This window comes from Dendronephthya gigantea, unplaced genomic scaffold (assembly GCF_004324835.1).
Source record: "Dendronephthya gigantea isolate DGI-Jeju-01 unplaced genomic scaffold, DenGig_1.0 000116F, whole genome shotgun sequence".
NCBI classification, from domain to species: Eukaryota; Metazoa; Cnidaria; class Anthozoa; order Malacalcyonacea; family Nephtheidae; genus Dendronephthya; species Dendronephthya gigantea.
Genome location: NW_021163126.1, coordinates 61,830 through 87,350, shown reverse-complemented (window position 1 = coordinate 87,350; position 25,521 = coordinate 61,830). Strand labels below are relative to the sequence as shown.

At 35.3% G+C, this 25,521-nt stretch overlaps 1 protein-coding gene across 1 annotated transcript; it reads left to right on the top strand.

The window, feature by feature from the left end:
* Positions 1-21,229: 21,229 nt before the first annotated feature.
* Positions 21,230-22,381, top strand: LOC114535320. Its single transcript, XM_028556685.1, has one exon. It carries the CDS (start codon positions 21,230-21,232, stop codon positions 22,379-22,381), a length of 1,152 nt encoding a protein of 383 aa, XP_028412486.1.
* The last annotated feature ends 3,140 nt before the right edge of the window (positions 22,382-25,521 follow it).

The window sequence follows — 25,521 nt, the reverse complement described above, 5'->3', positions numbered from 1 at the left end:
TAAAATAATCTTGTTTCATAAAGTTCTTTTAACATACAACTTGAATCTAAAAGCCCTACTCTTTTTATCCATCTTAGTCACTTACTGTTCTCACTGATGTACAGTATTTCTAGCATCCTGCAATTAGCCAATGTGCATGAGTTTGGTACAAAATTTGAACTTGACCTTAACCATTTACAAAAACTGTAACATTAACATAATATTATTTTCTGTTCTTAGCACTACCTATATGTGACAATCACAGTATACTAAATAGGTTCTATATTTAGGTCTTTAAGAACAGAATGTCAATGTTAAGTGCTAGTTTCACATGAAAGTCATGATTTTTCTTGATGTCCTTGTAGTTTTATCATCTTACAATAATTATTGCATGTATGTTGACGTAAAAATTCCTCAATACCAACCTGGGTACAATTCCCACAACAAAAATAAAGTTCGCTGTTGTTCTCATCCATGAGATTTTCTGTGGCAATTTCTGGATCATAAAGATTAAAATTTGATCCTTGTAAATCGAGCAACATAAGCTTCCTCTCAGACATTCGATAACTGTAGTGGACTAAACACTGTGCCTTGGCAAATAGTTCAGAGTCTTCTTTACAGGAATCTTCACCAAGTTGAACACATTTCCCATTGTTGCTGATGTACTAAACAAATGTGCCAGGTACATATTCTTCAACAGTTGTTGGTTTCTCATTATATGTTGTACAATAACAACGGTTGTATTGGAAACATGTTCCAAACCCTACAGGAGCTTTTAATTCAAATTTATTCGTTAGATGGAGAGCCACAGAGTGCATTTGCACTTGTTTACGTGCGTGATATTCAGCAGTAGAACTTAGCTTGACAACAATGACATCAATTGCATTGTAGTTGTACGTTTTTACAACCCACTCGGTATCACTGTCATGGCTAATTGCTCTGAAGCCATCTTGGAAAGCACCAGATGAGAACTTTTGTGTTTCAACAATAAGTTCTTTTTCCATGATTTCGATCCAGTTATGAGTGTGGACATCAAATTTTTCAAAGACAAGCTTCACCCTATTTCTGCTTGGAGGTCTCACCAATTTTCCAGCTTTGAGCAGATCAGCAACAGATAATGAAGCAGGAAATGTAGTTGCCAAGATAGGCACTACTCTGGCATTTTCAGACTTTCTGCCATTAAACTGAACTGGACTTGATATTTGAATTTGTTTGGTATACACCAGCCTCATCTGTTTCTTTCATAACCACAAATCTAACCAGGTACACCTGTGGATGTGAGGCATTGTCAGTTTGTGACATATAAGGACACTAGAATACTCAGTACTTTTAACATTCATATTTAACTTCTTCTAAAATTTCAAATAAATAAGGACCCATAAAATCTCTGGAGTAGAGATATTCAAGATTCCCAAAGAGTAATTTAACACATGAGCAGAAGATTTACTATTTGTTTGAAAGCTTCAAAAAGAGGATATAACTCCTATTGTTATGAACACAAAACTGATTGTTAACCCTAACCAATGAGAATCAGTCTTATAAGGTCTTACATTAATTACTGTTTCAAACAATAAAGTCTCGTATTTAAATTCTCATGGTTGTTTCTTCCTGCTAATGTAAAACCTGATGCCTCATATTTCCCCAGGGTTAGGGACTGACTGGGCACTGAAAAAACACAATGCCCTGGGGACTGACAACTACAAGTCCATTTGTTAGCAAATGTCATATTAATTCTCCATGAGACAGTGCATGAAAATAACCAAATTTTCTGTGGTAGACAGGGGGAAAGACACACAAGGATTTGAGGAATAAAGCGTTCATTTTTTCAGTACCGGTATTTAATAATATAATAAAGTAGGGCTGTGCATATGCATATGAGCTAGGGGAATTGGTATAGACATAAAACAAGCCTGACAGATCAGTTACTGCAAACTGGCTGATCAAGCTATCATTCACAACCTTCTTATATCTGTGTAGTCAGATTGATACAAACCATGTACCATTGTATCATATAAATGTTTCACAGGGGGGGGGGGTCAATCAACTCACTACACTTACATGTATGGTTAAACTCTGGCTGTTACCCCATCCCCCAAGGGATTTGCTATGCACTGTTTCCCAGGCATGGAGAATTGCATTTATACTTTTTTATTGGGGGGCAAAGGGTTATTTTACCAGCAAGGATTAAGCACAGGGTGAGGAATTTACAAGCCTTTTAAATATTTTATTTTGCAAATCTCCTGGGATGGAGAAGATAACAGGGAGAATTGAACCATGCCTAACACATTTGAATGTAAACAGTATTAAAAGCTATGCCTTGTCTTTTCGGTGTGGTATTTGTGATATATTTGAACAAGAAGGGCCCTTGTTGGAGACCAGAACGTTGCATGTGCTTGTAGGTAAATTAAAATGAGATGCACATGCTTTTTTAAGATTGGATAAAGTTAGGTAGTCATATTCAAAATTTACAAATTCGCAGGGTTGCACTGGCTTTGTACGTCTGCTTGTTGTTGGGTTCGGCCGCGAGTCTCTGAACAATTATTTTATGCGGTGCACTCCCTTTTTTCTTTTGGCGGGTGCCTTCATCATTCTTGGTTCGTTTTGCGCTCATCTTTTGTTGTAACTCTCTCCAGACGGCTTGCCTTTTCATTTTTTCTGGTGGTTTCACTCTTCACAACAGACTGGCACAAGTGGGCACAAACATTTGCATTTGGCGGAATAATTTGGTGGGAATTGGCGGGAAAAATCAAAATTTGAGTAAGACCGCTGTGCATAAAGTGTGCTGGCTATGAGGACAATAGGCCGTCACGACATTTGATTTTTAAAAAAAAATCGAGTTCTTATGAGAACAATAGGCCATGTTGTGTAAATTTAAAATCAGTTGGTTTTTTTTTAATCTATTTTGTTTTTATTTCTAATTTCAGATTATTTTTTATTTTGTATTATTATTTTTTTATTTTTTTTTAATTTTACTAGCGTTTTATAGTTTATTTCCTATGAGAACAACCGGCCACCATACCCATCCAAAATCTTTGCACAATTTATACCGGTATTATAATTTTACAAACATATACAAATTGTTTTGCGTTTTTTGTCATTAATATGGATGAATGTGAAAGACAAACAGGTGAGAATTTGTACATGCTTCTTGTGGTTTTCAAAAGCTCTATGGTTAGTGCACTATTATTTAATTAACTTGTCAGCATTTAGAACTAGTTAGTGAAAGCCATATTGAATTATTGATATTGTAATATGTTTCCCCTGTGATTATTGCTTTAAATACTTTCCCCGCTATTGGGAACTATCTACCCTGCCGATAGAGCTGCCAAACAGATACAAAGTTTGACAGCTTTAAACATCCGTTTTATACGAAATTTTTCTGATTTTTAACATGGTAAATAAGCTCTCTTGGGAGGTTGTTAAATGGTACAATTATAGAATACCCTGCCATATAGCGCATTATGTTAAAAATCTGTTAGAGGATCAATTTCAGAGTACAGAATTGCCCCGTTCTTTAAAAATAGTGTTTATTCTTGTTCTCTGGAGGTCCAATTCATACATTAAGAAACATAAAACAAGGTACATTTATAATCATTTATCTACAAGACTATATGGCATTCACTGTTAATTCACTGTTAAGAGTTGGGTTGGCAGGGTATTCTATAATTGCTCTGTGAAAACACCAAAATATCTATCTGACACGTACTGTAGTGTCTTATGAACTAAATAACCTTTTATTTGCCAATGCACAAGCAACTTTAGCATTTTATCAATGACAATTGCCATGTTATGAGTTATAAAACTATTTTCCAGTGTCTCTTGTTGATCATGTAACTGGCGATTGAACTTAAATGCATCTACTTTGGTATTTTGCTCTGTCTAATGCCAGATTATTTTAATCACCAGCCACCAGGGGCCGGTTGTTCAAAGATAAGTTAGTGCTAACTCTGCATGGGTAAAATTTCAATGAAGAGTTTTTGTTTACGTGCTTCTTTCTGAACCACTGTTCATTTTAAAACTTTAAAAAATATGACTTATAGCAGTTAATTGGTTAATCCATTAAGTTGCATTGCACACCGTTATACCCTACTTTGGTATTTTACTCCATTGCCAGATGATTTTACCTATCAAGGAAAGAGCACTAGTGCTTAATGGGTAATGTGCAAAGTTTCTTTAGTGTTAAAGTTGTTGTTTCAACATGCATAAGGTAAATTTATGCACCTAATATTCATGTTGTTTCCATGTGCGACATCTCAGGAATAATGGCATGAATGTAAAAGAGCAAATTTCAAGTAGCTACACAGTGTCATACAAAAGTCTGTATGTAATTCAATTCCCTTGCTAAATTCACATTGATAGTTGCACAACTAATAAGGGAAACATAACTTCATATAAGCAAGTATAAAACTTTAATAAAGGCTTTAAAATAAAGACTTTGATACTTTAATAAAGCCATTATCATTCATTCAAATGATGCACCTTTAAAATCTTTTAAAAGCTTGTATTAATTATGTGCTCACAGAATAATTACATGTATGACTGTGTAATTATAACTAAATTTACAGTGCTAATTAGTTTCAATATTTGCAAGGTGTTAAGTTACAAGATAGGAGGGATAATAAAGAATAGGAGGATGAGGAATAGTACATGACATGGTGCATATGAAGAGACGTAACTGGTACATGTTAATTGAATGAAGCTGTTAAGAGAGGGTTTAAGCTGCTTAGTTATTTAAAAGCTTTTGTTAATCAATTATTCACAAGTGTTAATTGCGAAAGTCTATGCTTTATAACTCTTAACTAAATCCTAACTGTTTTAATAGCTATATTATTAAAAGATATATTTTAGGCTCTGTTTATTATAAGGATTTATTTTCTGCCTGAAAGATATTTGGCTGCAATATATATTTTATACAAAAAATCATTGAGTACATTATGGAGAATTTAGAATTTAGAAAAATATTTAGGCTGTAAAGTGTTAGCAAGCTGTAAAGCAAGTTAAAACATTGTTGATTAGGAGAGCAGAAAACAACCCCTTGAAAAGCAGGCTGGATCCACCACTGTAAATTTGTATATAAATATATTTTGATTCACAATCAATACCATGAAATATTAAATAACTTTAAATACTATATACAGATTGCCTCATTAGAAGAATCTCTTCATTTAATTAGTTAATCCTAAAGATTCCTTCATTGAAAGAAATTGGCTGCACAGGTAGTTGCAACTTAAAATAATGGCTGGATCACAATTATTAATAGTATATTAGAATGATTGAGCTGGACAGCAGTACAAATGTAATTTGGGAATTAACCCATTTGTTGGAGTAATCAGAGCAAAATTTTGAAGTAGGCCACAACTAGGTGTCTTAACAAGAGATTCAAGCAGACATATACTTTTTTGGCCTATAACTAGAGCAGTACCCTACCACTGACAAATAATTTCATCTGAAATCAGTAGTATTAACTGTTAAAAAGTTAGGTAGATATAATTAATAAGAAGTATTAACTGTTAAAAAGTTAGGTAGATATATTTAAAACAGTTTTTTCTGCTGTTTCACTACAGATTCAAACTATTCTAGAGTATTGCAAATTGATTTTATCAGTATAATTTTTATTATTATAAAATATAATCACTTTAAGCATGGTAGATATACAGACTGTAGTAAGGGCAGATATACAGACTGTAGTGACAAACGTTCTCTTTAATTTGCGGTGCCAGTGTAGTGTATCGTAGAATTCGCTGCGTTTGGATATGTAACCTACGCACCTGTAAAATACAAGAAATTTTACAGGTAGTTTATCTTATCCAAACACACAAATGTTGTCTTACCTTCATCTTAATAATAGACTGCGTTACAAGGCTTACTAAGGACTTTTAGACTTCACTTCATGTTCAGACTGCAAATTTGCAAACAAACAGTTAGCTAGCATTACCATTGTATGGTACAATTTCGGCATGGGTGTTCAACCCACTATTTTGCGTTATAAGTTTCTGCATCACCATTTCTACAAAAACCCTATTCAACTTATTAACAAGCTTTTCAGAAGTTTGATTAACAATTTCTGTTAACCTAGGGTTAGTTTCCCTGGGTTAACCATGACGACCCGCACGGCCTGGAAAAAGCAACTCTTGCGGATTGAATTTGCAAAAGTCAGGAAATCAGAGCGCATTATCTCATTAAATATAATTGCAAAAACTGTCATCAATCCACTATTAGTTTCATTACTCGCAGTAGGTACTCGGTTGAAATTCTATTATTAACAAGTTATTAATTTAAAAATGCTCGCTGTGTGAAGCTATAAGGCAGTGCGGAACAAGTATCAACGCATATAGAAAGGGAGTCAAATATCTTACCCTGTCAAAGCAATTTTCTCAGTACTGCTTTCGCTATTACTAAAATCCTAGTAATTCCACTGCAACAGCCATACAATAAGGCCAATGTCTGTATACAATAAAATCCGGTAGCTGCACGCGGGGGAACTTTTTCCTTGCCACTTTTTCCTTAACAAGTTCTATTGATCACGTATAGGACAAAAAATTTTTTCGGGCCTTGTATGAAGTCGCCACCGCACAATGACTTGTCATTGTAATCAGAAAACAGTTTATCTGGAAATGTTTTGCCGTACACATGCACTTTAACTCTAGTAAAAGGTTAACAGGTAAAATCAGGAAGTATATATATATATATATATATATATATATATATATATATATATATATATATATATATATATATGTATATGTATATGTATATGTACATGTACATGTACATGTACATGTACATGTATATCTATATATACATATACATATACATATACATATACATATACATATACATATACATATACATATACATATACATATACATATACATATACATATACATATACATATACATATACATATACATATACATATACATATACATACATATATATATATATATATATATTCAAACAGTATACTTTGTTATAACCGAGAAAGGTGCCAAAAAATACCCTTTTTTCATGTACTGGCATCACCTGTACATGAGACTGTAGTTTAGTGGACATCAGTAGGACCAGTACAGTAGCTGCTGTTTGAATTTAAAATTTTTTAGGCTCATTTGTATTGGTGGGAAAAGAAATTTGGGAGGTTGAGGTTTGGGGTTATGATTAGGGCTAAGATCAGTGTAAGGAAAGGACAAGGGTCAGTTTCGCAAACATAACTATTCCATTATTAAAACATTATCCACAATAAATTGATTGCATTATAACAATACCTATAAAATATCACATTAAAATAACTGGTCTTTGATAGAGAAAACAACAAATAAGATCACTTACACTGTATTGCATCAGTCAGATTGTAATAATTTTCCAAAATGGTTCAGAATAAGACTTACAATGAGCATTAAAGGACAAGAGAATATGATGGCAAATATAATTAGTATTTAATAAATTAGTGCACCCTGTGCGAAATTATATGTTACATGCACTTTATACATAAATGTTTGTCTTTGATCAGATATGCTGTGCAATAGTTGTGATACGACTCTTAGTTTCAACTGATAAAGCAAAGATGACTACATCTTCTTAATCTGTCAGCAAAAGATGACTCCATCTTTCTGACACAAGAGTGTCCACTAAAGGAATTCTCACAATTTTTATACTGTACAACAGCAATATATTTTATATGTCTTCAACAGTAGTTGATGGTAAAGTTATAAAATATATATTGGAGTTTTCTAGGTACTTTTCATTTAGATATAACTTGCTGTGTAATAATCATCAGAAAACTTTCAGCTTGAACTGATTAAGCAAAGATGACTACATCTTCTTAATCTGTCAGCAAAAGATGACTGCATCTTTCTGACACAAGAGTGTCCACTAAAGGAATTCTCACAATTTTTATACTGTACAACAGCAATATATTTTTTATGTCTTGAACAGTACTTGATGGTAAAATTATAATATATATATTGGAGTTTTCAAGCTACTCTCATTTAGATATAATTTGCTGTGTAATAACCATCAGAAAACTTTCAGCTTCAACTGATTAAGCAAAGATGACTACATCTTCTTAATCTGTCAGCAAAAGATGACATCTTTCTGACACAAGAGTGTCCACTAAAAGAATTCTCACAATTTTTATACTGTACAACAGCAATGTATTTTTCATGCCTTGAATACTAAAGATATTTTATGGTATAATTTATTGTGAAATTAGAGTAAAAGTTTACCTCTCAATTAGTATTTAGTATTTATATATGCATTGTTAGTAAGGTAGAAAAATGCATTTAGTGATTATGCATAATTGTTTACATACTCTCTGAAATAAACAATGGAGACATTTGTAAATCCTACCGGTGAATGGTACAGAAACATCATTGATTTCCTCAATGTGGCGCTTTGTGGTGTTATTTCATTCAATTTAATGATAGCGCTAGAAGGCGCGCGGGGCATGTAATTTTGGCGGGAGATTGAACCGGTATGGATTTGTCTAGTTTATTTAGACATTCTCGAGCGCGAGCATAGAAGATTGATATGTCTTTCCATTCGAACGGACTTGGCTCTAGGCTCAAGTCATTGTGCAGTGGCGACTTGGCTCTAGGAGAACAAACAGAATGTTGCGCTTCCTTCGTGCTTTCTACCAGATTTCGGATACCACAATCTTGCTATAGTCTAAGAAATGCGAATATACTCGATAGCACATTTCGCAAGTTGAATTGACTAGTCACGCTCAAGCGGCTCAACAACTTCACGGCTTTAGTCAAATATTGGCGCGCGTTTGCCTTTATAACTCCTAAATGCGGCGTTGACAATCGTGTTTACCTATTAAGAATTAATAAATTATTAGCCAGATCGACGCAGCTTATCAATATATAAACATAAAATGAAAACGGAGTATCAAATTACACTTGCACGAAATAAAGGAGCAAGTTGATTCAATTTCTACATGTCAACCCTCAAACACCTACCAAACAGATGCCATGGGAACGAACACTTTTTGCCTTAATTTTTTCACACATTGTGCGGGTCCTCATGATAACAGAAATCCTTAATCAAACTTCTGAAAAGCTTGTTAATAAGTTGAATAGGCCTAAATAGTAAATATGGATGTTTAAAGCCTGGTTTCCATATGACGTCGACCTGTCGCGGTAATCATCCAAGGAAAACGAGAACAAAAGATTTTACGACAATAATACTTTGCAGACGTCGGCGTCATATGGAAACCATGTTGCCGGGCCGTAGCTAGACCGCTTAATTGGCGAATTTATATTCATATATTCATGCATGTTTACATACTATAAAAACAATCGCTTTCAAAAGAAATCAGTCGGGCATACGACGAACATGCATCCCCAAATTAAGCGTCTAGCTACGGCCCTGGGTACATGTTGTTGTACTTTCTAACATAGGTATTGTAGCTACGTACAGGTAGATTTTGTAGCTTATTTTGTATTATAACATCTTATTTTAATAATATATTTATTTGTTATAAAGAATACTAGTAGAAAAAAGAAGTGCCCTTTCTGTAACAAATTAGTTGGAAATGCTTGTCGACGGTGTTTTCCTTGCAGCTCTAACTTTCAACAAAGCAAAAAAAAAACTTAAGTTCCCACAAGGAACCAATCCTTCCTACCAATGGGATTTTTTGAAAAAAATGGTACGAAATAAGAAATGTCATACCTGCTTAATAATTATACTTCATTGATCTAGATAAAAGCAGAATTTGAGAAGAATCTGGGGTATGCAGGAAGATGGCAGCAGCCTATAAAACAACGTTAGTAAACAACCTTGCCTACTCGAAGAAATCGTACAAAAAAGTGCCGTCAACCATTAATAGAATGGAGCAGCTTATAGGGGAAGAGCAAGAGAAAAAGTCTGGTAAGTCTGGTGCTCAGATTTTTGGGCAAATTTTCGCTGCTGCACGTTATTTTGACTGATTCATGCACTCACATAAATTTTTAAACCAATTAAATGATACAAGGAATAAAGGGCTTGCAACTATTGGCAACATTGCACTATTTTCTGACAGGCAAAGAATTTTGTGCACTAGTGACATCAGCTCAGACAAAGAGAATACCAGATTCTAAGGACAAGTGTGAACTTGTGCATGCTACGAATTTAGGATTCCCTTTCTCAAGGCCGCTGGTGCGCAAAATGCTTTATCTGCCATAAATACAATGGAGCCCGGATTCTTAGGAGCTAGTGCGAATTAACTAGGCATGCATGGTCCCACTTAGCTGAAATTCAATGAAGCGTGAAATGAATTTGAGGATTGAAATAGGTCTTTATCAATCCAATTATCCATTGTTAGATGGCCAGCAAAATAACAATTTAGACACATCGAAAACATGTTAATTATATACATGTATTAGTGCTTCATTATTCCAATATTGTTAATTAATTAACTTAATTTTTAACTTCCTGGAAGAAATTTTGATAAAGGAAAACAACGATAATGCCTTTAAATAAAAGCTGTATTTTATTGTTTTATTTTACCATTCCTCCATAAAGTTTATACAATGACAATATAAGTTTCCAAAGGCCTTTTTCAAATAGCTAGCTGTAGCTGGAATTGTCCCTTAGAGAAGCTAAAAGCTAAATGCCAATGGCAAATGGTACAATTAGATGTATTAATACTCAAAATCCTTGAAAAATACTTACAGTAAAATTAAGTAACTACAAAGCTTTAGTCCATCAACTAGCTATTATATGCAATGACAATGGCTCTAGTTAACAAACCAAAATTCTCACAGCAAAAAAATTATGGTGTGCATATACTTTCACAGAAATAAAACAATAAAACAAAAACAAACTGAAAATATTGAACCTGCCATCATTGCGTTGTGAAGTATGAGTTGTACCTGGTGGCGCAAAAAGTTTAATTGAGTATAACGTACTTCAAAACTAAAACGTCTGTTACACTGAAATAAATAGATTCGTGAATGTCTAAATTAAAATTTGGTACATACCCTGCATATTTTGATACAATATTCCCCGAGATATCAGCGTTTTACTTTTAATACGCATTTCTGAAAAGTACAAAAATTAGCCAAAAATGGCATATTAAATAATAAAAGATAACGTTCGTTTTCAACGTTTTTCCTGATATGACTTCTTGGGAATTTTAACCCTGGAATACTCTGTGAAAACTTGAACACGCTGTTGTAGTTATCGTTAAAGAGGCATATTAAGAAAATAACAAGCAGAATTCATGCAAAATTGTTTGTTAAATTAGCGGGCTACCAAACGAATTTTATCCCCCATGCGACATGAAACATTTGGAACAAAGTCCAAACCAAAATAGCTAATTTTTGTTTTAACGCTTTCCAACATGTCATTACACAGAAAATAAAAAACCTAATCCATCTGCCAAATGTTTCTAGTTAAACTTCATTGAAACAGACAGAATACGTGCCATAAAATACTAGGATTTGTTAACTCACTTTAATATGCCAATTTTTAGCTAATTTTTACACTTTTGGAAAATGCATACTTAAATTGAAACCGCGATATCTCGGTCAAAATTGCATGAAAAACCTCATGCTATACATCAAAATTTGTTGCACATACATGTGCATGCATGTTGCACATACATGTGCATTCATGGATCGACGTTGCTATGCGTCTGACACAAAGAGATTTTTAATTTATTTATCCTCAAAGAAATTATTTTGAACACGATTTTGACTCAATAGCATGTACATGCAGCGAAAGGAAAGGGCCATTTTGCAAGGTGAGACTCAAAAAAAGATTTTTTAACCCCTTAAACGGAGTTAAATTTATTTAACTCCTTAAATGGTGTTGCAGTTTAACACCACATGAGGGTAATTTTAACCCCCAAAACAGGGATTAAATTCTAACACCGCAAATGGTGTTATTTGTAACCCCAAAAAGGGATTATTTTCGATTAAAAAGTGTAACCCCTGTTTTTGGAGTTAAAATAACACCCTGAAAATAACAGTGTATCCATAACCACAGTGTCGTTTATATTATATGTAATAATTTTGTTGGAGTGTTGTTCATCCAAGGACTCAGAGGTAGCACAAGGGTCTGCGGGTAGTGTCCCATTAATAGTTGCATTCATGGGTCCAGCTGAGACCATCTCATATCTTTTTTTGATAAGTTTCGAACTGAGCTTTCAACACTTGAAATACGGGATGCCTGATGATCCAATTTTTCTTGCTCCTCATGAAACATGGTTGTCAAATTGCCATTTCTAACAGCAGTTCGGCAATGGCCATGTCATGTTTTGAGCAGGGTTTCACATGAAGACTTTTTGTTGGTAACATTAACTTGTTTCTTTATAGGTGAGGAATGTCTAAAGTTGACTTCTTTGCACAATACATGTTTCTCTACGGCGTTTAAAAGGTTGTTTTCCAGATAATATGTTACATTGGCCAACAACATAAGGGCAGGGGCATGCCAAGTTCCAAACCAAGTTTGAATTGCGATAAAGACCCTGCGCTAAAGCGTGGCTTCGGCACTATGACCAATATTTTCTGCATGATGGCATTCTGTATAGAGCTCTTGGTAACTGACAGGCATCGCATAACCATCCGAACAATGTCATATTGATTCCCTCCAAGCAAACATCCTGAAAACACAACATGATAGGCCACTCGGGGGACATTTAGGTATTACTAGCACAGAGGAAGGCATCCAAAGAAAATTTTACTGGCCTGTTTTGCCAAATGGTTTCCGAACATATCCAAACATGCAACATTTGTAATCAAACAAACTCCCCAAATAGCAAAAACTCTGCGCCATTAGGCCACATTTCAGTCAGTCAACTTTTCACCCTCTGAGCAATGGATTACATGGGACCGTTGTGAGAGACAAGTTGAAGGAACAAACACATTTTAGTTGTTGTCGATTATTTCACCAAGTGGTGTGAAGCGTTTGCAACACTCGATTGAAAAGCCAGCAAGTTGCGCCACTCCTAGTCTGTTGCATTTTCTCCAGGTTTGGCCCCCCAGCAGTCTTGCATTCAGAAATTTTGAGAGCACACTGCTGCATGAAGTATGTCATTTTATGGGTATTACGAAAATGCGCACTACTAGTTACCATCCTCAGTGTGACGGACAGACAGACCGCCAAAACCACACAATTCAGGCTATGCTTTCCTCTTTTGTTTCTAATAGGGGAGATGATTGGGACTTGTGGCTGGATTCAATCATGTTCGCTTACAATACTAGCAAACACAACGCACCAGGCATGGCTCCGTACGAGGTAATTTTTGGCCAATTACCTAGGCTGCCAGTTGAATTAGAATTAGGAATGCTGCTAACACCATCCACCCAGAACGAATATTTACAATCAGTTGGGTCAGCATTTCATGATATTAAACGCATAGCAGAGGAACATTTCTCAAAAGCATCGGAAAAACAGGCAAGGCTCAATCAATTGACAACTACTTAGTGGCCTTTCGAATCAGGTGAAACTGTCATGTTGAAAAGACCGAAAGGCTGTAGGTCGGACATAGATGGTTGGGGCCTTATAGAATCCTAAAATGGGCTGGGGTAGACTATCATATTGTTTCGAAGGGAGGGAAAGTGATGGTCGTTCACCACGACCAGTTAAAGCCCAGTTTTATCCCTTTCAAGAGGGCGAACCGGTTCGCCCTAGTAGCGATGTAAGTGAGTTCAAGGTGGTTGATGTTACACCCCAACAAGACGGAATTGACGGATTTCCTTGTGCTCGACCTGCCAGACTTAGACAAAACACTAATCCGCCATTAAGACAACCTCGTACCCAGGGTCTTTACTCGAGAGGGGAGTAAAGACCCTGGTCGGGGCTGGTCATGTGGCACCCAGATTTTGGGTGCTAAATTGAATTTATACTTATACTTATACGGGTGGTAGGGGAGCGTTATTTTTATGTTGGGAAAATTCTATATTTTCATAATAAATTTGTTTTGTTTCGTATTCATGCGACATAAGTTTTTGGAAGAAATGCATATAAAAGCATCACGATATGGCATAGTATTGTCAATAACAAGAAAGAATAACGTATCGAATTACATTATGAGTATGTTGGATCGTATTTCACTGTTGTCATTTCACTTTCATTTGCGTCGATGGCGAGCCAAGAGACGCCAAAAAAGCTCTACAAAAAGTTTGGATCGACTCTTTGCAGACTTTGTAAACCCGTTACTGATCCAAAGCACAGCAAGAATTTGTTTAAAGATTCAAACCATGAAATTTTACGCAACGCTGAATCTGTTTACGGTAGCGATTTTCAGCGAGATAGCGCACTTCCACATTTAATCTGTCGACCTTGCGAAAGAAGGGTAAATAATTTTATCGCATTCAAAAACATTATTTTCGAAACCCAGCGTTTATTGAAAGAAGAGGTTTGTGCAAAACGTTGTATTGAACTATCACTGTCTGCCCCAGTTCAACCGTCGAAAGTTTTGGCAGCTGGCAGTTCTCGTCGGCGAAGTATTGGTTTTAACATCGCTAGTACTAGTAGCTCTGATCCATCTGAAAGTGTTGCTCAAACAGTGCTACATGTAAGTTTGCTTCTTTAGATTTTGTATTGTGTATTATTTAGTTTAGATTTGTCTGATTTCTATTATATGCTTTCTGCATATTTAGTGCATTAATGATGCTCGAGTCACTGATGCATATCTATGTTATCTGTTGCAAAATATTTGATAACAGACATGCAATAAAAGTCGTGTTATGGATAGTTTTATATTTTTATGTTTAACAGAGTCAAACAAAGGCAAACAAAGAGCTCATTGAAGTTGCTCGAAGAACAAACCCCTCTGTTCTAAGGAGGAGGAGTTATGATGGAATGGCAGCAGAAGGTTGGATGACAGAGGTGTTGGATGAAATCGCTACCAGGTGTCCAGTGGTCAACAGCATTCTGTCTACCCTGTTAGAAAGCAACATAGACCTTCACAAGAAAAGTCCAGTCATCTGCCTAATTTATGGGATCATAATGTTTTTAAGATGTCATGAATTAAGTAGGATTCAGAGGATAAATTCAATTTTGCTAGTAGAAGACCAGGCATCCCTAAATGTAAGTAATAATTTGACTTATTATTGAAGCCTTATTATAATGATCTTTTTCAAATATACCACTTGTTTGTGAAAGCTGCAGTTCCCAACTAAGAAATTTCAATTGCTATGTAATCTTGTTAACTCAAGAGCAAAGTCTTGCTGCTTTTGCACTTGATAATTAAAAGGAATAAGGCAAAGCAAGACCATAAGGCACTCCAGCATTGGATGGGGAATTTATCTTAATCCATGTAATCTCATAATGAGGTAATAAAAGTTAAGTTATGATGTTGTATTCATTATTTTTTATGCTACTGTATTTTTAGCTTTTTGTCAATTTGCATAAATATGGCATGTGCCTTGAGCCTAAAATGACATATTCTCTACTTGATGAAATTGGTAAACAGTTCTTGGACCGTGCTGCAGAATTGGTCAAGGTTGGTTGCAAGTTTGTTTATGTCCTTGACAATATTGACTGGGAAGAAAAGGCACATGACATGAGGCAGGAAGTTCAAAATAGAAGTGTTCATGCTGTAGCAACCAGTATAGTATTTGACCGTGTTTCAAACCAAGGATTGCCAGATTCTGGTCCTCAGCAAAGTCTGAAGGATTGCAATGTTCACCAGGTGGTGGATATCAATCCTCTGGAATTGGAAGTAATCAGAAACCGGTATAAGATACTTATTGGACAACTTCTGTTTGAACATTTTCCAGCTTTTGAAATGTTTAAGCCATTCTTCCCTACAAGTACTGGCAGTCATACATATAGCAAGGAAATGTCAACAAAGTCAGAAATTTTAACAATGCCTATCCTCAAGATGAGAAGAAATATTCGGAATGTGTGGATGTGCTGGGTCAGCTAGAGAAATGGACTCAGGAAATTTACGTTTCTGCTGGACTTCGTTCAGAGGATGTCGATAATTAAGTTCCGCCTCCAATCTAAGTCCATTCCAGACCTGACCAACCTGCTGCACATGTACCACCTGTTTCCTCCAAATCCGATCCATTGCATAGTGTGAAAATACCATGCTTTGGTGACCAGTTGACTCGAGTTCGCTTCCCCGGAGCAAGAGATTTAAGGGCTGGCTGTCATTCTGCAAAACACAGATTGGATCATCTTTATCCATTTGTTATTGTTGACTGGCATACCAAGAGAAGTTTTTTGAAGGTAAGATGCGTGGATAGATTCATAAACATTCCAATGCTTAATCAGTTAACCCATTAACAGTCAAAAATTTCTATAGGATTTTCAAGTGATTTTTTGAAAATTTGCCTCAATAAGGGTTAATGCATTATGTGGGAAACTTGAATAAATTGCTTTAATTAACATTATACGATATAAAACTATAAATGCTAGAAAAATTAACTAATAGTGGAAGCCGATTACTAATAGAACATATGTGAATGCCTATCATTATCTATTGTTTGGTAACCCAAAGGTGAACTAAAAATGTTGACATTAACATTTTGCCTTTGTTTAATTTTAAATTCAATAGTAAGGGTGATTGAAGTTGTGATAATTATAAACTTTGTTGTTTTTGTTTAGTGAAGGTCAATTTTTAAACAATTACCATATACTTACCTAAAACATGGAGACTTTTTTTATGTTTCACCCAGTTTGATCATTCAACATTCAAGGTTTTTACTTATGTTTAGACAGCATTCAAAAGATTGTATAAGAATTCTGGGAGAGAGAAAGAAACTCTCAGATTTTTCTGGGAGAAACTAAATCGAAGGAATGTGACAGCTGATGTTAAACACTATGAGGGTTGTGAGCAGCTGTTCCTCAGTGTTGGTAGGTGTTTAGTGATTGAAGCCCTTTTGGAATTTTTCCAAATGGCTGATGCAAAGCACAAACCAACTGCAAACAAACCTCATAGTGTTTACATTCTCAACGAGGAATATCAGAAGACGTATGTCCACAATATTCTAGATGCATTTCTGGAGTTTGTGTTTATCCCTGATGGCAATATAAACTCATCTGATTCGTCCGATTCATCTGATGGCATTTGGTGCTATGGTGCCAACATCTTAAGCACATTCCTTCTACTGGCTGACATGAAAGATGCGGTTGCTGCAGGAAATGGTGACCACCTTTTAATTATTAGAAAGCAGCTTTTGATCCATTTCTTTGCTACTTCTGGATTTAAATCAGTTCGCCATTGAAATGCTCATTAACATTCTACAATGTGAAGTACTCTTGTCAAAAGCCGATGCTCACCATTGTAAATGGGCTACAACAGTCAACTGGAGAGGTGGTGTTGGTAAAAACATAAAGATGGACCTGTTTCAGGAGAACAGAAATGCTGAAATGAAAAAACTGGTCAAGTCCATGGGTGCAAACAAAACAGATAAGGCAATCACAAGAGCCAGTAAAGCGACAGGGGAAGTTACCAAGATCGTAGAGACATTCAAGGAACAAGTGAGCATCCATCCAAAGTCTGCGCGCATTCTCATAAATCATCAGCTGATGATTAGAAGGTAATAAGCCATGATTTGAGAAGCTTAAGGCCTTTTAGGAAGGATGGTCGGTCATTTGAATCATTTGCTGAAATATTGCACTACCCAACAGATTCATTTGATGACAAAAAGTTCAATGAATGGCTCGAGAAGCACAAGAACATTTTAATGCACTACCCACTAGCAACTGATTCAGAACCACCAGTTGATACTCATTCAGAACATTCAGTTGAAAATGAGTGATCATAATGTGCATCTCTTTGACAATTTCTGCATTCCTACATGTAGGCTTCAGTTTTCAAATCCAATGAAAGTAACAAAAGTTACAAAACATTCTAAAATCAGTTTTTAGAAGGAGTGAGAATGGTCCACAAATGGCAGTTCTCTCATCTTGACAAGTAAATCATCTGTGCTTTGAGAATACTGGGATGTGTTTCATTGGCCATTTCAATGATGACACACCCCAATATACAATCAAATTGCACTAGACAAATTCCTATATGCCACTCTATTAAGCCTTCCACATGGTTTATTAGACAAGAGCTTCAAGGAGGGGCTTAATTGCTGCGGAGCGAGCGAGCGAGCCTTAGGCGAGCGAGCGTAGCAGCATCCTAATTTGTGCAGTAGGTAGTAAAAAGCAGATTTTTAGGCTCGAGAGGCATTGTGGTTGTGCGCAGTTGTATGCGCAATAGTTCATAAATTCATCTAACTTAACTACATGTGGTCTTGCTGTATTTTTACTGTAATTTGTTTTACTATTAGTTTAATGTTTGCGCATCTATCCGCGCTATATGATACATCTGATAGACTTTGAACGTGAAGTGCTTTTGAAATATATCATTTATCAGGTTTTGCTTGCTTTGATTTGTAAACTATTAAAGGCCACACTTTAGTGTGCCACAGTTTAGTGTTTTTAAAGATAATCTAGGTTTATCGATATTTGGTGTAGAAAGACAAGGCAAGCTTTTTAACTCCGCTCGACGGCACCAAAGCAAATAGTGATCATACACAATTTCGACCTGATTCTGTTTAGCATTTCATTCGCCTTTGTTTTCAATACTGTAAGTGAAGGGTTGGCAATTGCTTGTTGTTTGGCCTGATTTATTTATACTGTAATTATTTTAACCCACTATAAGCCATTAATATTCGCGTATTAGCCTATTAACATTTGCGCATTGACAGTGTATAATCTGCTTATTGTGCTGCTAGCGTGCGATTTCAATCAGTATATCAGGCATATTACGTTTATAAGATTTTGCTTCCTTTGAATTGTCACTTGTAAACTATTTTAACTTGGCATAAGGTTTAGTAAGGATCTAAGCCCTACGAAGGCCATGCTTTAGTGTTTAATTTAATTTAAAATCTACATTTTTGTTTACAAATTCATCATCCTGAGATCTAGCATACTGTATTTACGAAATAATAGTATTGTTTTGAGGTTGTTTGGGGCGTATTCATACAGTGCCTTTTGTTAGTGTTTACAAACCCTTTGACCGCTTTGAAGTTGTTTTTGGCGTATTTTAATACCGACCAACATATTTTGGTCCGCTTTGAAGTTGTTTTTGGCGTATTAATACCGACCAACATATTTTGGTGTGTTCGCACGCCTCGTTACAAGGTATCAATTTACAAAGGGTGATAATAACAAGAAAGCAGATTTTTGTGGTTGTGCGCAGTTGTATGCGCAATAGTTCATAAATTCATCTAACTTAACTACACATGGTCTTGCTGTATAAAATTGTTTTGACATCGAGGAATAGTTGAAAGATCGGTTGCAGCAAAACGTCAACAAAATAAGAAGGTACAAGAATTCAACCTATATTCTGTTTACCATTGCTATTGTTTTCACGAATTTTTACTGTAATTTGTTTTACTATTAATTTAATGTTTGCGCATCTATCCGCGTTTTATGATACATCTGATAGACTTTGAACGTGAAGCGCCTTTGAAATATAACAGTTTAGTGTGCCACAGTTTAGTGTTTTTAAAGATAATGTAGGTTTATCGATATTTGGTGTAGAAAGACAAGGCAAGCTTTTTAACTCCGCTTGACGGCACCAAAACAAATAGTGATCATACACAATTTCGACCTGATTCTGTTTAGCATTTCATTCGCCTTTGTTTTCAATACTGTAAGTGAAGGGTTGGCAATTGCTTGTTGTTTGGCCTGATTTATTTATACTGTAATTATTTTAACCCACTATAAGCTATTAATATTCGCGTATTAGTCTATTAACATTTGCGCATTGACAGTGTATAATCTGCTTATTGTGCTGCTAATGTGCGACTTCAATCAGTATATGAGGCATATTACGTTTATCAGATTTTGTTTCCTTTGAATTGTCACTTGTAAACTATTTTAACTCGGCGTAAGGTTTAGTAAGGATCTAAGCCCTACGAAGGCCCATGTTTTAGTGTTTAATTTAATTTAAAATCTACATTTTTGTTTACAAATTCATCATCCTGAGATCTAGCATACTGTATTTACGAAATAATAGTATTGTTTTGAGGTTGTTTGGGGCGTATTCATACAGTGCCTTTTGTTAGTGTTTACAAACCCTTTGACCGCTTTGAAGTTGTTTTTGGCGTATTTTAATACCGACCAACATATTTTGGTGTGTTTGCACACCTCGTGTTTTGGTGTGTTTGCACGCCTCGTGTTTAGGTGTGTTCGCACGCCTCGTTTTCACCAACAATATTGTGATGAATTTATATTGGTTGATCTTTATACTAAACTGTTCCATATCTTAGAGTGGCACGTGATTGATTTCGTAGTACATTTAGTAGTGCATTTTTGCCATGGCTTGTCCATTCTCATTCAGTCCAGTTGATCAAAATGCTCAAAGATTTATGTGCTCTTTAACAAATTTACCACTGATTTTGCCTTGTACAACAAAGATTCCCAAAATGTTAACCGAACCAGCCAAACTGTATCGAATTGTAGGTGATGGGAACTGTTTATTTCAAGCACTTTCATATGTTATTACTGGGTGACAAGTCTACCACTCTCTTGTAAGACATAAAATATTAAATCATATGACAACTATTGAAAACCAATTGCTTCCACATATGAACATGTCTTTAAGTGAATATATTCAATCAACTGGCAAGGCCCAGGAAAGAGTGTGGGGAACTGACATTGAAATATTTGCTGCTGCTTCTTTGCTAAGCACTGACATTTATGTGTATGGAAGTGCAGGTAATAATTTAGTATGGAATAAGTTTTCAAAGTCAATGCTTGATGGTTTGCCCCCGCAAAACACATGTTCTATTCACATTCAAAATACATCTGGTATACATTATGATGTTGTTCTTGATGTAGTTCTAAATGCAAGTTCAGATACACAGAATTTATGTAAAAAAAGAAAAGGTATTGACTGTTCATCTGATACACATTTTTCAAGTAAAAAACATGTGAACAAGTGTTTTAAATTGAAACAAACATCTGATGCTTGCCCATTTCCAAGTAAGTTGTCAAAATATGAGCCGAATGTCAATATGCAAGAAGGTTGTGTGTTGTCTGCAGGTCCTTTCAGTAGTGAGCATAGTATTTCTAGCAGTGAAGTATCTAAAAAAACACAAAACCTTAAACAACACCATGTCATTGGTTTAGGAAGTTACAGAGCGAACCTTAAATTGTTCCATGACTCAATGCAATACACTACTATTCAGTGTTCTGAATGTTTTGAAGCATGGCCTGTAAAAATCAAACCAAAAATCTAGCACTAATTATGTTTGCCGCAGATGCAAAAGTGACAAAAAAATTCCAAGGAAATTCTCTGCTCAAAATAATATGACTCCCTCAAGTGTGCCAGATGAGCTGGAGGGCTTAACTCAAATTGAAGAGATGCTAATTGCCAGAGCACTTCCCATAATGCGAGTTTATGTAAAACCTGGTGGTCAAAGAGGATATATTGGACATTGTATAAATTTGCCCCAAAAAGTGTCAGAGCTTGCTAATTCTCTTCCTCGTATTCCTTCTGACATCCCAATTGTAGTTGTTACCATGAAAGGGAAGGACCATGCTATAAAAGATGTTTTAGTTAGGAGGCATAAAGTTGAGCAAGCATTATATTGGTTATTAAAACATAATCCACAATACAGATGTGTAACTATTGATTCAAATGCATTAGAATCATTACCAAGTAATGGTATTCCTTCTAACATACCAACAATAGAAACACTAGACGACCCAGATGCAGTTGATGATCAGGAAACAGATACAATTTTAACTGGAGAGGAAGTAGTTAACTGTGATAAAGAAACAAATAGCTTTCTCCCACTCTCTAAAAATGACTGTTTAGAAAAGGAAGCAATAAAAAGAACTGTTAATAACTCTAAAATAAATTGGCCTTCAATTGATGATCAGCTATTAAGTGAGTATAAAACACCATTTCTTGCCACACTTGCTTTTCCTACACTTTTTCCAGATGGAAATGGTGATCCAACTAATCCATGTTTGCAAAGAGACATACCTTTTAGTAATCGAATTCAACATCTTTTGAAATATTCTGAATATGTTGATGGTACCTGGCTATACAGGTTCTCTTCTCACCCCAGGTTTTCATATTGGGCCCTAAATATGATTCAAAGAAAACGTGCTATTCAACAAACTTCCATTTTCCTCAAACAAAATCCTGATCAGTCTCACCTTACAGTGGAAGAATTGCAAGAAATGGCTAGTAATAACAATTCATCAACTTTTATGTCAAAACTTTCTAGATATGTAGCAAATGTCACTAGCAGTTCTGCATATTGGTTTAAAGTTAAGGAGGATTTAAAGGCAATCATTGTAGAAAAAGGTTCCCCAACAATATTTTTCACATTATCATCTGCAGGTCTTTACTGGCCTGAGTTGCACTCCCTTTTTTCTTCAAATGTTGACAATCTAAGTAGAGAGGACAAACGGAAGAATGTCATTGACAATCCTCATTTAGTTGACTAAATTAAAGATTGAACCAGTGAATACCAAAGACGGCAGTGTAAAATACAAGGCTACTATAGTGACTGCAAGAAATGATCCTAGATTAAATAGTCATCAGAAAATTCAACTTTTAGGCTGGAGAGCAAACTGTGATATGCAAGTTATATTAGATTACCATGCATGTGTTGAATATTTATGCAAGTATGCTGCCAAAGGTGAACCCAGATCTAACACATTGAAAAATGCCTTTCGCACTGTAGTAGGTAATTTAAAAACAAATACAGATCAATCCAAGGTAATGAAAAAAATTATGATAAAAGCACTTGGGGAACGAGATTTTAGTGCACAGGAAACCATGCATCTATTACATTGCATTTATTTCACTGAAATTGCACAGTTCTTCATTTCAAGTTTTGTCAGTCAAACAGTCATCAAAAATCGTTCCACGCTTTTTCCCTTGTTACTCTCCAAACTCAAAAGGAGTGAATTATCCTCTATATTGCAAATATCAGCTTTTAAAATACAAACCTTGGGAAAACTCTCAAAATCAAGCATGGAATTGTGAAACACCCTCAGACACTGCCTATGTCAATTGTTGGCTTGAATTTTTAAACTCTCCTATTGCAAATAATTATGTACCAAATTGGGAAACACATGCAAAATGTTTTAGATAATGTTGTCCAAGATTATAATGGTAATGATAACTGTAGTAATGAACATGAAAATCTTCCCCAAGAGGAATGGATGATTTTGTCTAATTATCATGAACTTCAAGGTACACATCAGCACTCTGAAAAATCATACAATTGGCAATTAGACTCAACAAAGTACACTATTGAGCAAATTGCTTCTATGACTAAATGGGTTACCAACCAAAAGGCTGATTATATTGTTGCAGCAAGAGACTATCAAGTAGACACAACAACATTAAATAATAAGCAACAATTAGCTTATGACATCATTGTTAACCACCACAGCAAAACAATGGCCAAAGAACAACTTTTATTAATTATAATTGGTGAAGGTGGAACTGGAAAAAGTTATTTAATAAATGCAATTCAAAATAATTTAAAGGATAGTTGTGTTGTAACAGCAACAACTGGAAAAGCTGCTTTTAATATAAATGGCATAACCATCCACTCATGTTTAAAACTGCCTATAGGCAAAATGTCTCAGAAAGATTTATCTGGACAAAGCTTGCACACACTACAAGAAAACTTATTGTCTGTTGAGTACATTATAATCTATGCTCGGTCAAACAACCTTAGGGTGGATTGACAGACGTTGTAGACAAGCTACTGGTTTGAAAGATAGCTTATTTGGTGGCAAGTCTATAATTCTGATTGGTGACCCTGGGCAATTACCACCAGTTGGAGTCAAACCATTGTACCATGATAAACCATCTAATCCAATAGCTGAACAAGGCTATCTAGCATATAAAATGTTTGATAATGTTGTGGTACTTGATGTTAATGAGAGAGTAAGTGGTAATGAAAGTGAACAAAGTAGATTTAAAGGCCTTTTATCAAGACTTCAAACAGGAGACATAAGTTTAAATGACTGGAAATTACTTCTCACTCGTCAACCAAGTGTTGTGTCTAACACTCATGATTTTTCAAGTGCAACAAGGTTGTATTTTAGCAATGAAGAAGTAGCAAAATACAATTATGATCACTTAGTTAAGTTAAGAACACCAATCGCTGAAATCCAAGCTCAACATTCCAGTAATGATGCTAAACATGTTGGTTCCCAAGATATGCTTGGTTTGCACCCATTTATTTTGATTTCCAAAGGAGCAAGAGTAATGTTAACAATGAATTTATGAGCATCTGTGGGTCAATGTAATGGCTCAACAAGAACCATTGTTAATATAATTTATGCAGGCAACCATGCTCCACCTGACTTGCCTATTGCTGTTATGGTAAAATTTGACAACTATCATGGGCCTTCATTTTCAAATATGCCTTCTTGTGTTCCTATTCCACCAGTGACTGCCACTGTAAGAGTTGAAAATAGCATACTTGAAAGACAGCAATTACCTTTAACACTCGACTTTGGACAAAGCATGGATTGATGTGGGAAAAAAAGAGACCACTCTAGGAATTACTTATGTTGGAATAAGTCGTGTTCAAAATTTATCATCACTAATAATATAACCAATGACGTTTGATAGACTTGCCTCTATAAAAAAATTCAATCATTGCAATACAGGTTGCAAGAGGAAAAAAGACTCCAAGGAATTGCCAACTTCACTAACATATAATTCTGTTTGTGTTTCTTATTTTTGAATGATTTTATTACATATATTAGCAAACGATTTATATTAGATTTCTTATATAGAATTAGAGAAGATTCAATTTGTTTTTATTTGGAAGACCATGGATTTAATAAGTGGTATGTACGACTGGCTTTTTACTACAATGTTTTAACAACAAGATACACTGTAAATGTGTTTGATCAATACATTTAACATGTTTTTAACACTGATTTTCACTTCACTACCAAGCCGATTTTGAACCATCACTATCAGATGCGGAGCTTGATGACATTGAAATGAGAGCCACTGAACAGATAAAGGCCACCAAAGTTAATGGTAAGAATTAAAAAATACCGTAGTTAGTAAGTGTGGGCAAGCAATGTTAATGACTTGCACTCACTTTCAAACATAAAAATCTGTAATATTCAAATAAAAAAACAGGACTCCTATGCATCTCCCCTCTCTCATTTCTTGTCTCACACAGTTTAGAACACTACCTACTTTTTTGCTAACTAAAATATTGATAACTTTCAAAGTAACATTAAATGTATAATACTTTTTGTGGAAACACCACGTAAAATATATAATATTTTGAGTTATTAACAATTCATTTTTACTTGACCTTCAAGCTGACAATGAGCTTGAAGCCTCATTCGAAATGAAAGCCACTACAACCAAAGGTGAAATTTAATATTATTTGTGCATTACGTTTCTTACATACACTTCTTCTTCTCATATCGACCTCCTACATTCCCTCTGATGACAGGAGCAATGTCCCTTTGAGATGCAATTGTTAGATAATTGTAACCAAACTGCTGTGCAGTTGGGTTATCTGACCTTCGGCCTTGTTCCCTTTGGTGGCCAAAATAATCTTCAACAACATCTTGCATGAACCGTTCCGTGA

Bases quoted from the DNA above. Each gene is read 5' to 3' on its own strand.
- LOC114535320 (XM_028556685.1), top strand. From the start codon at position 21,230: ATGACTCCCTCAAGTGTGCCAGATGAGCTGGAGGGCTTAACTCAAATT.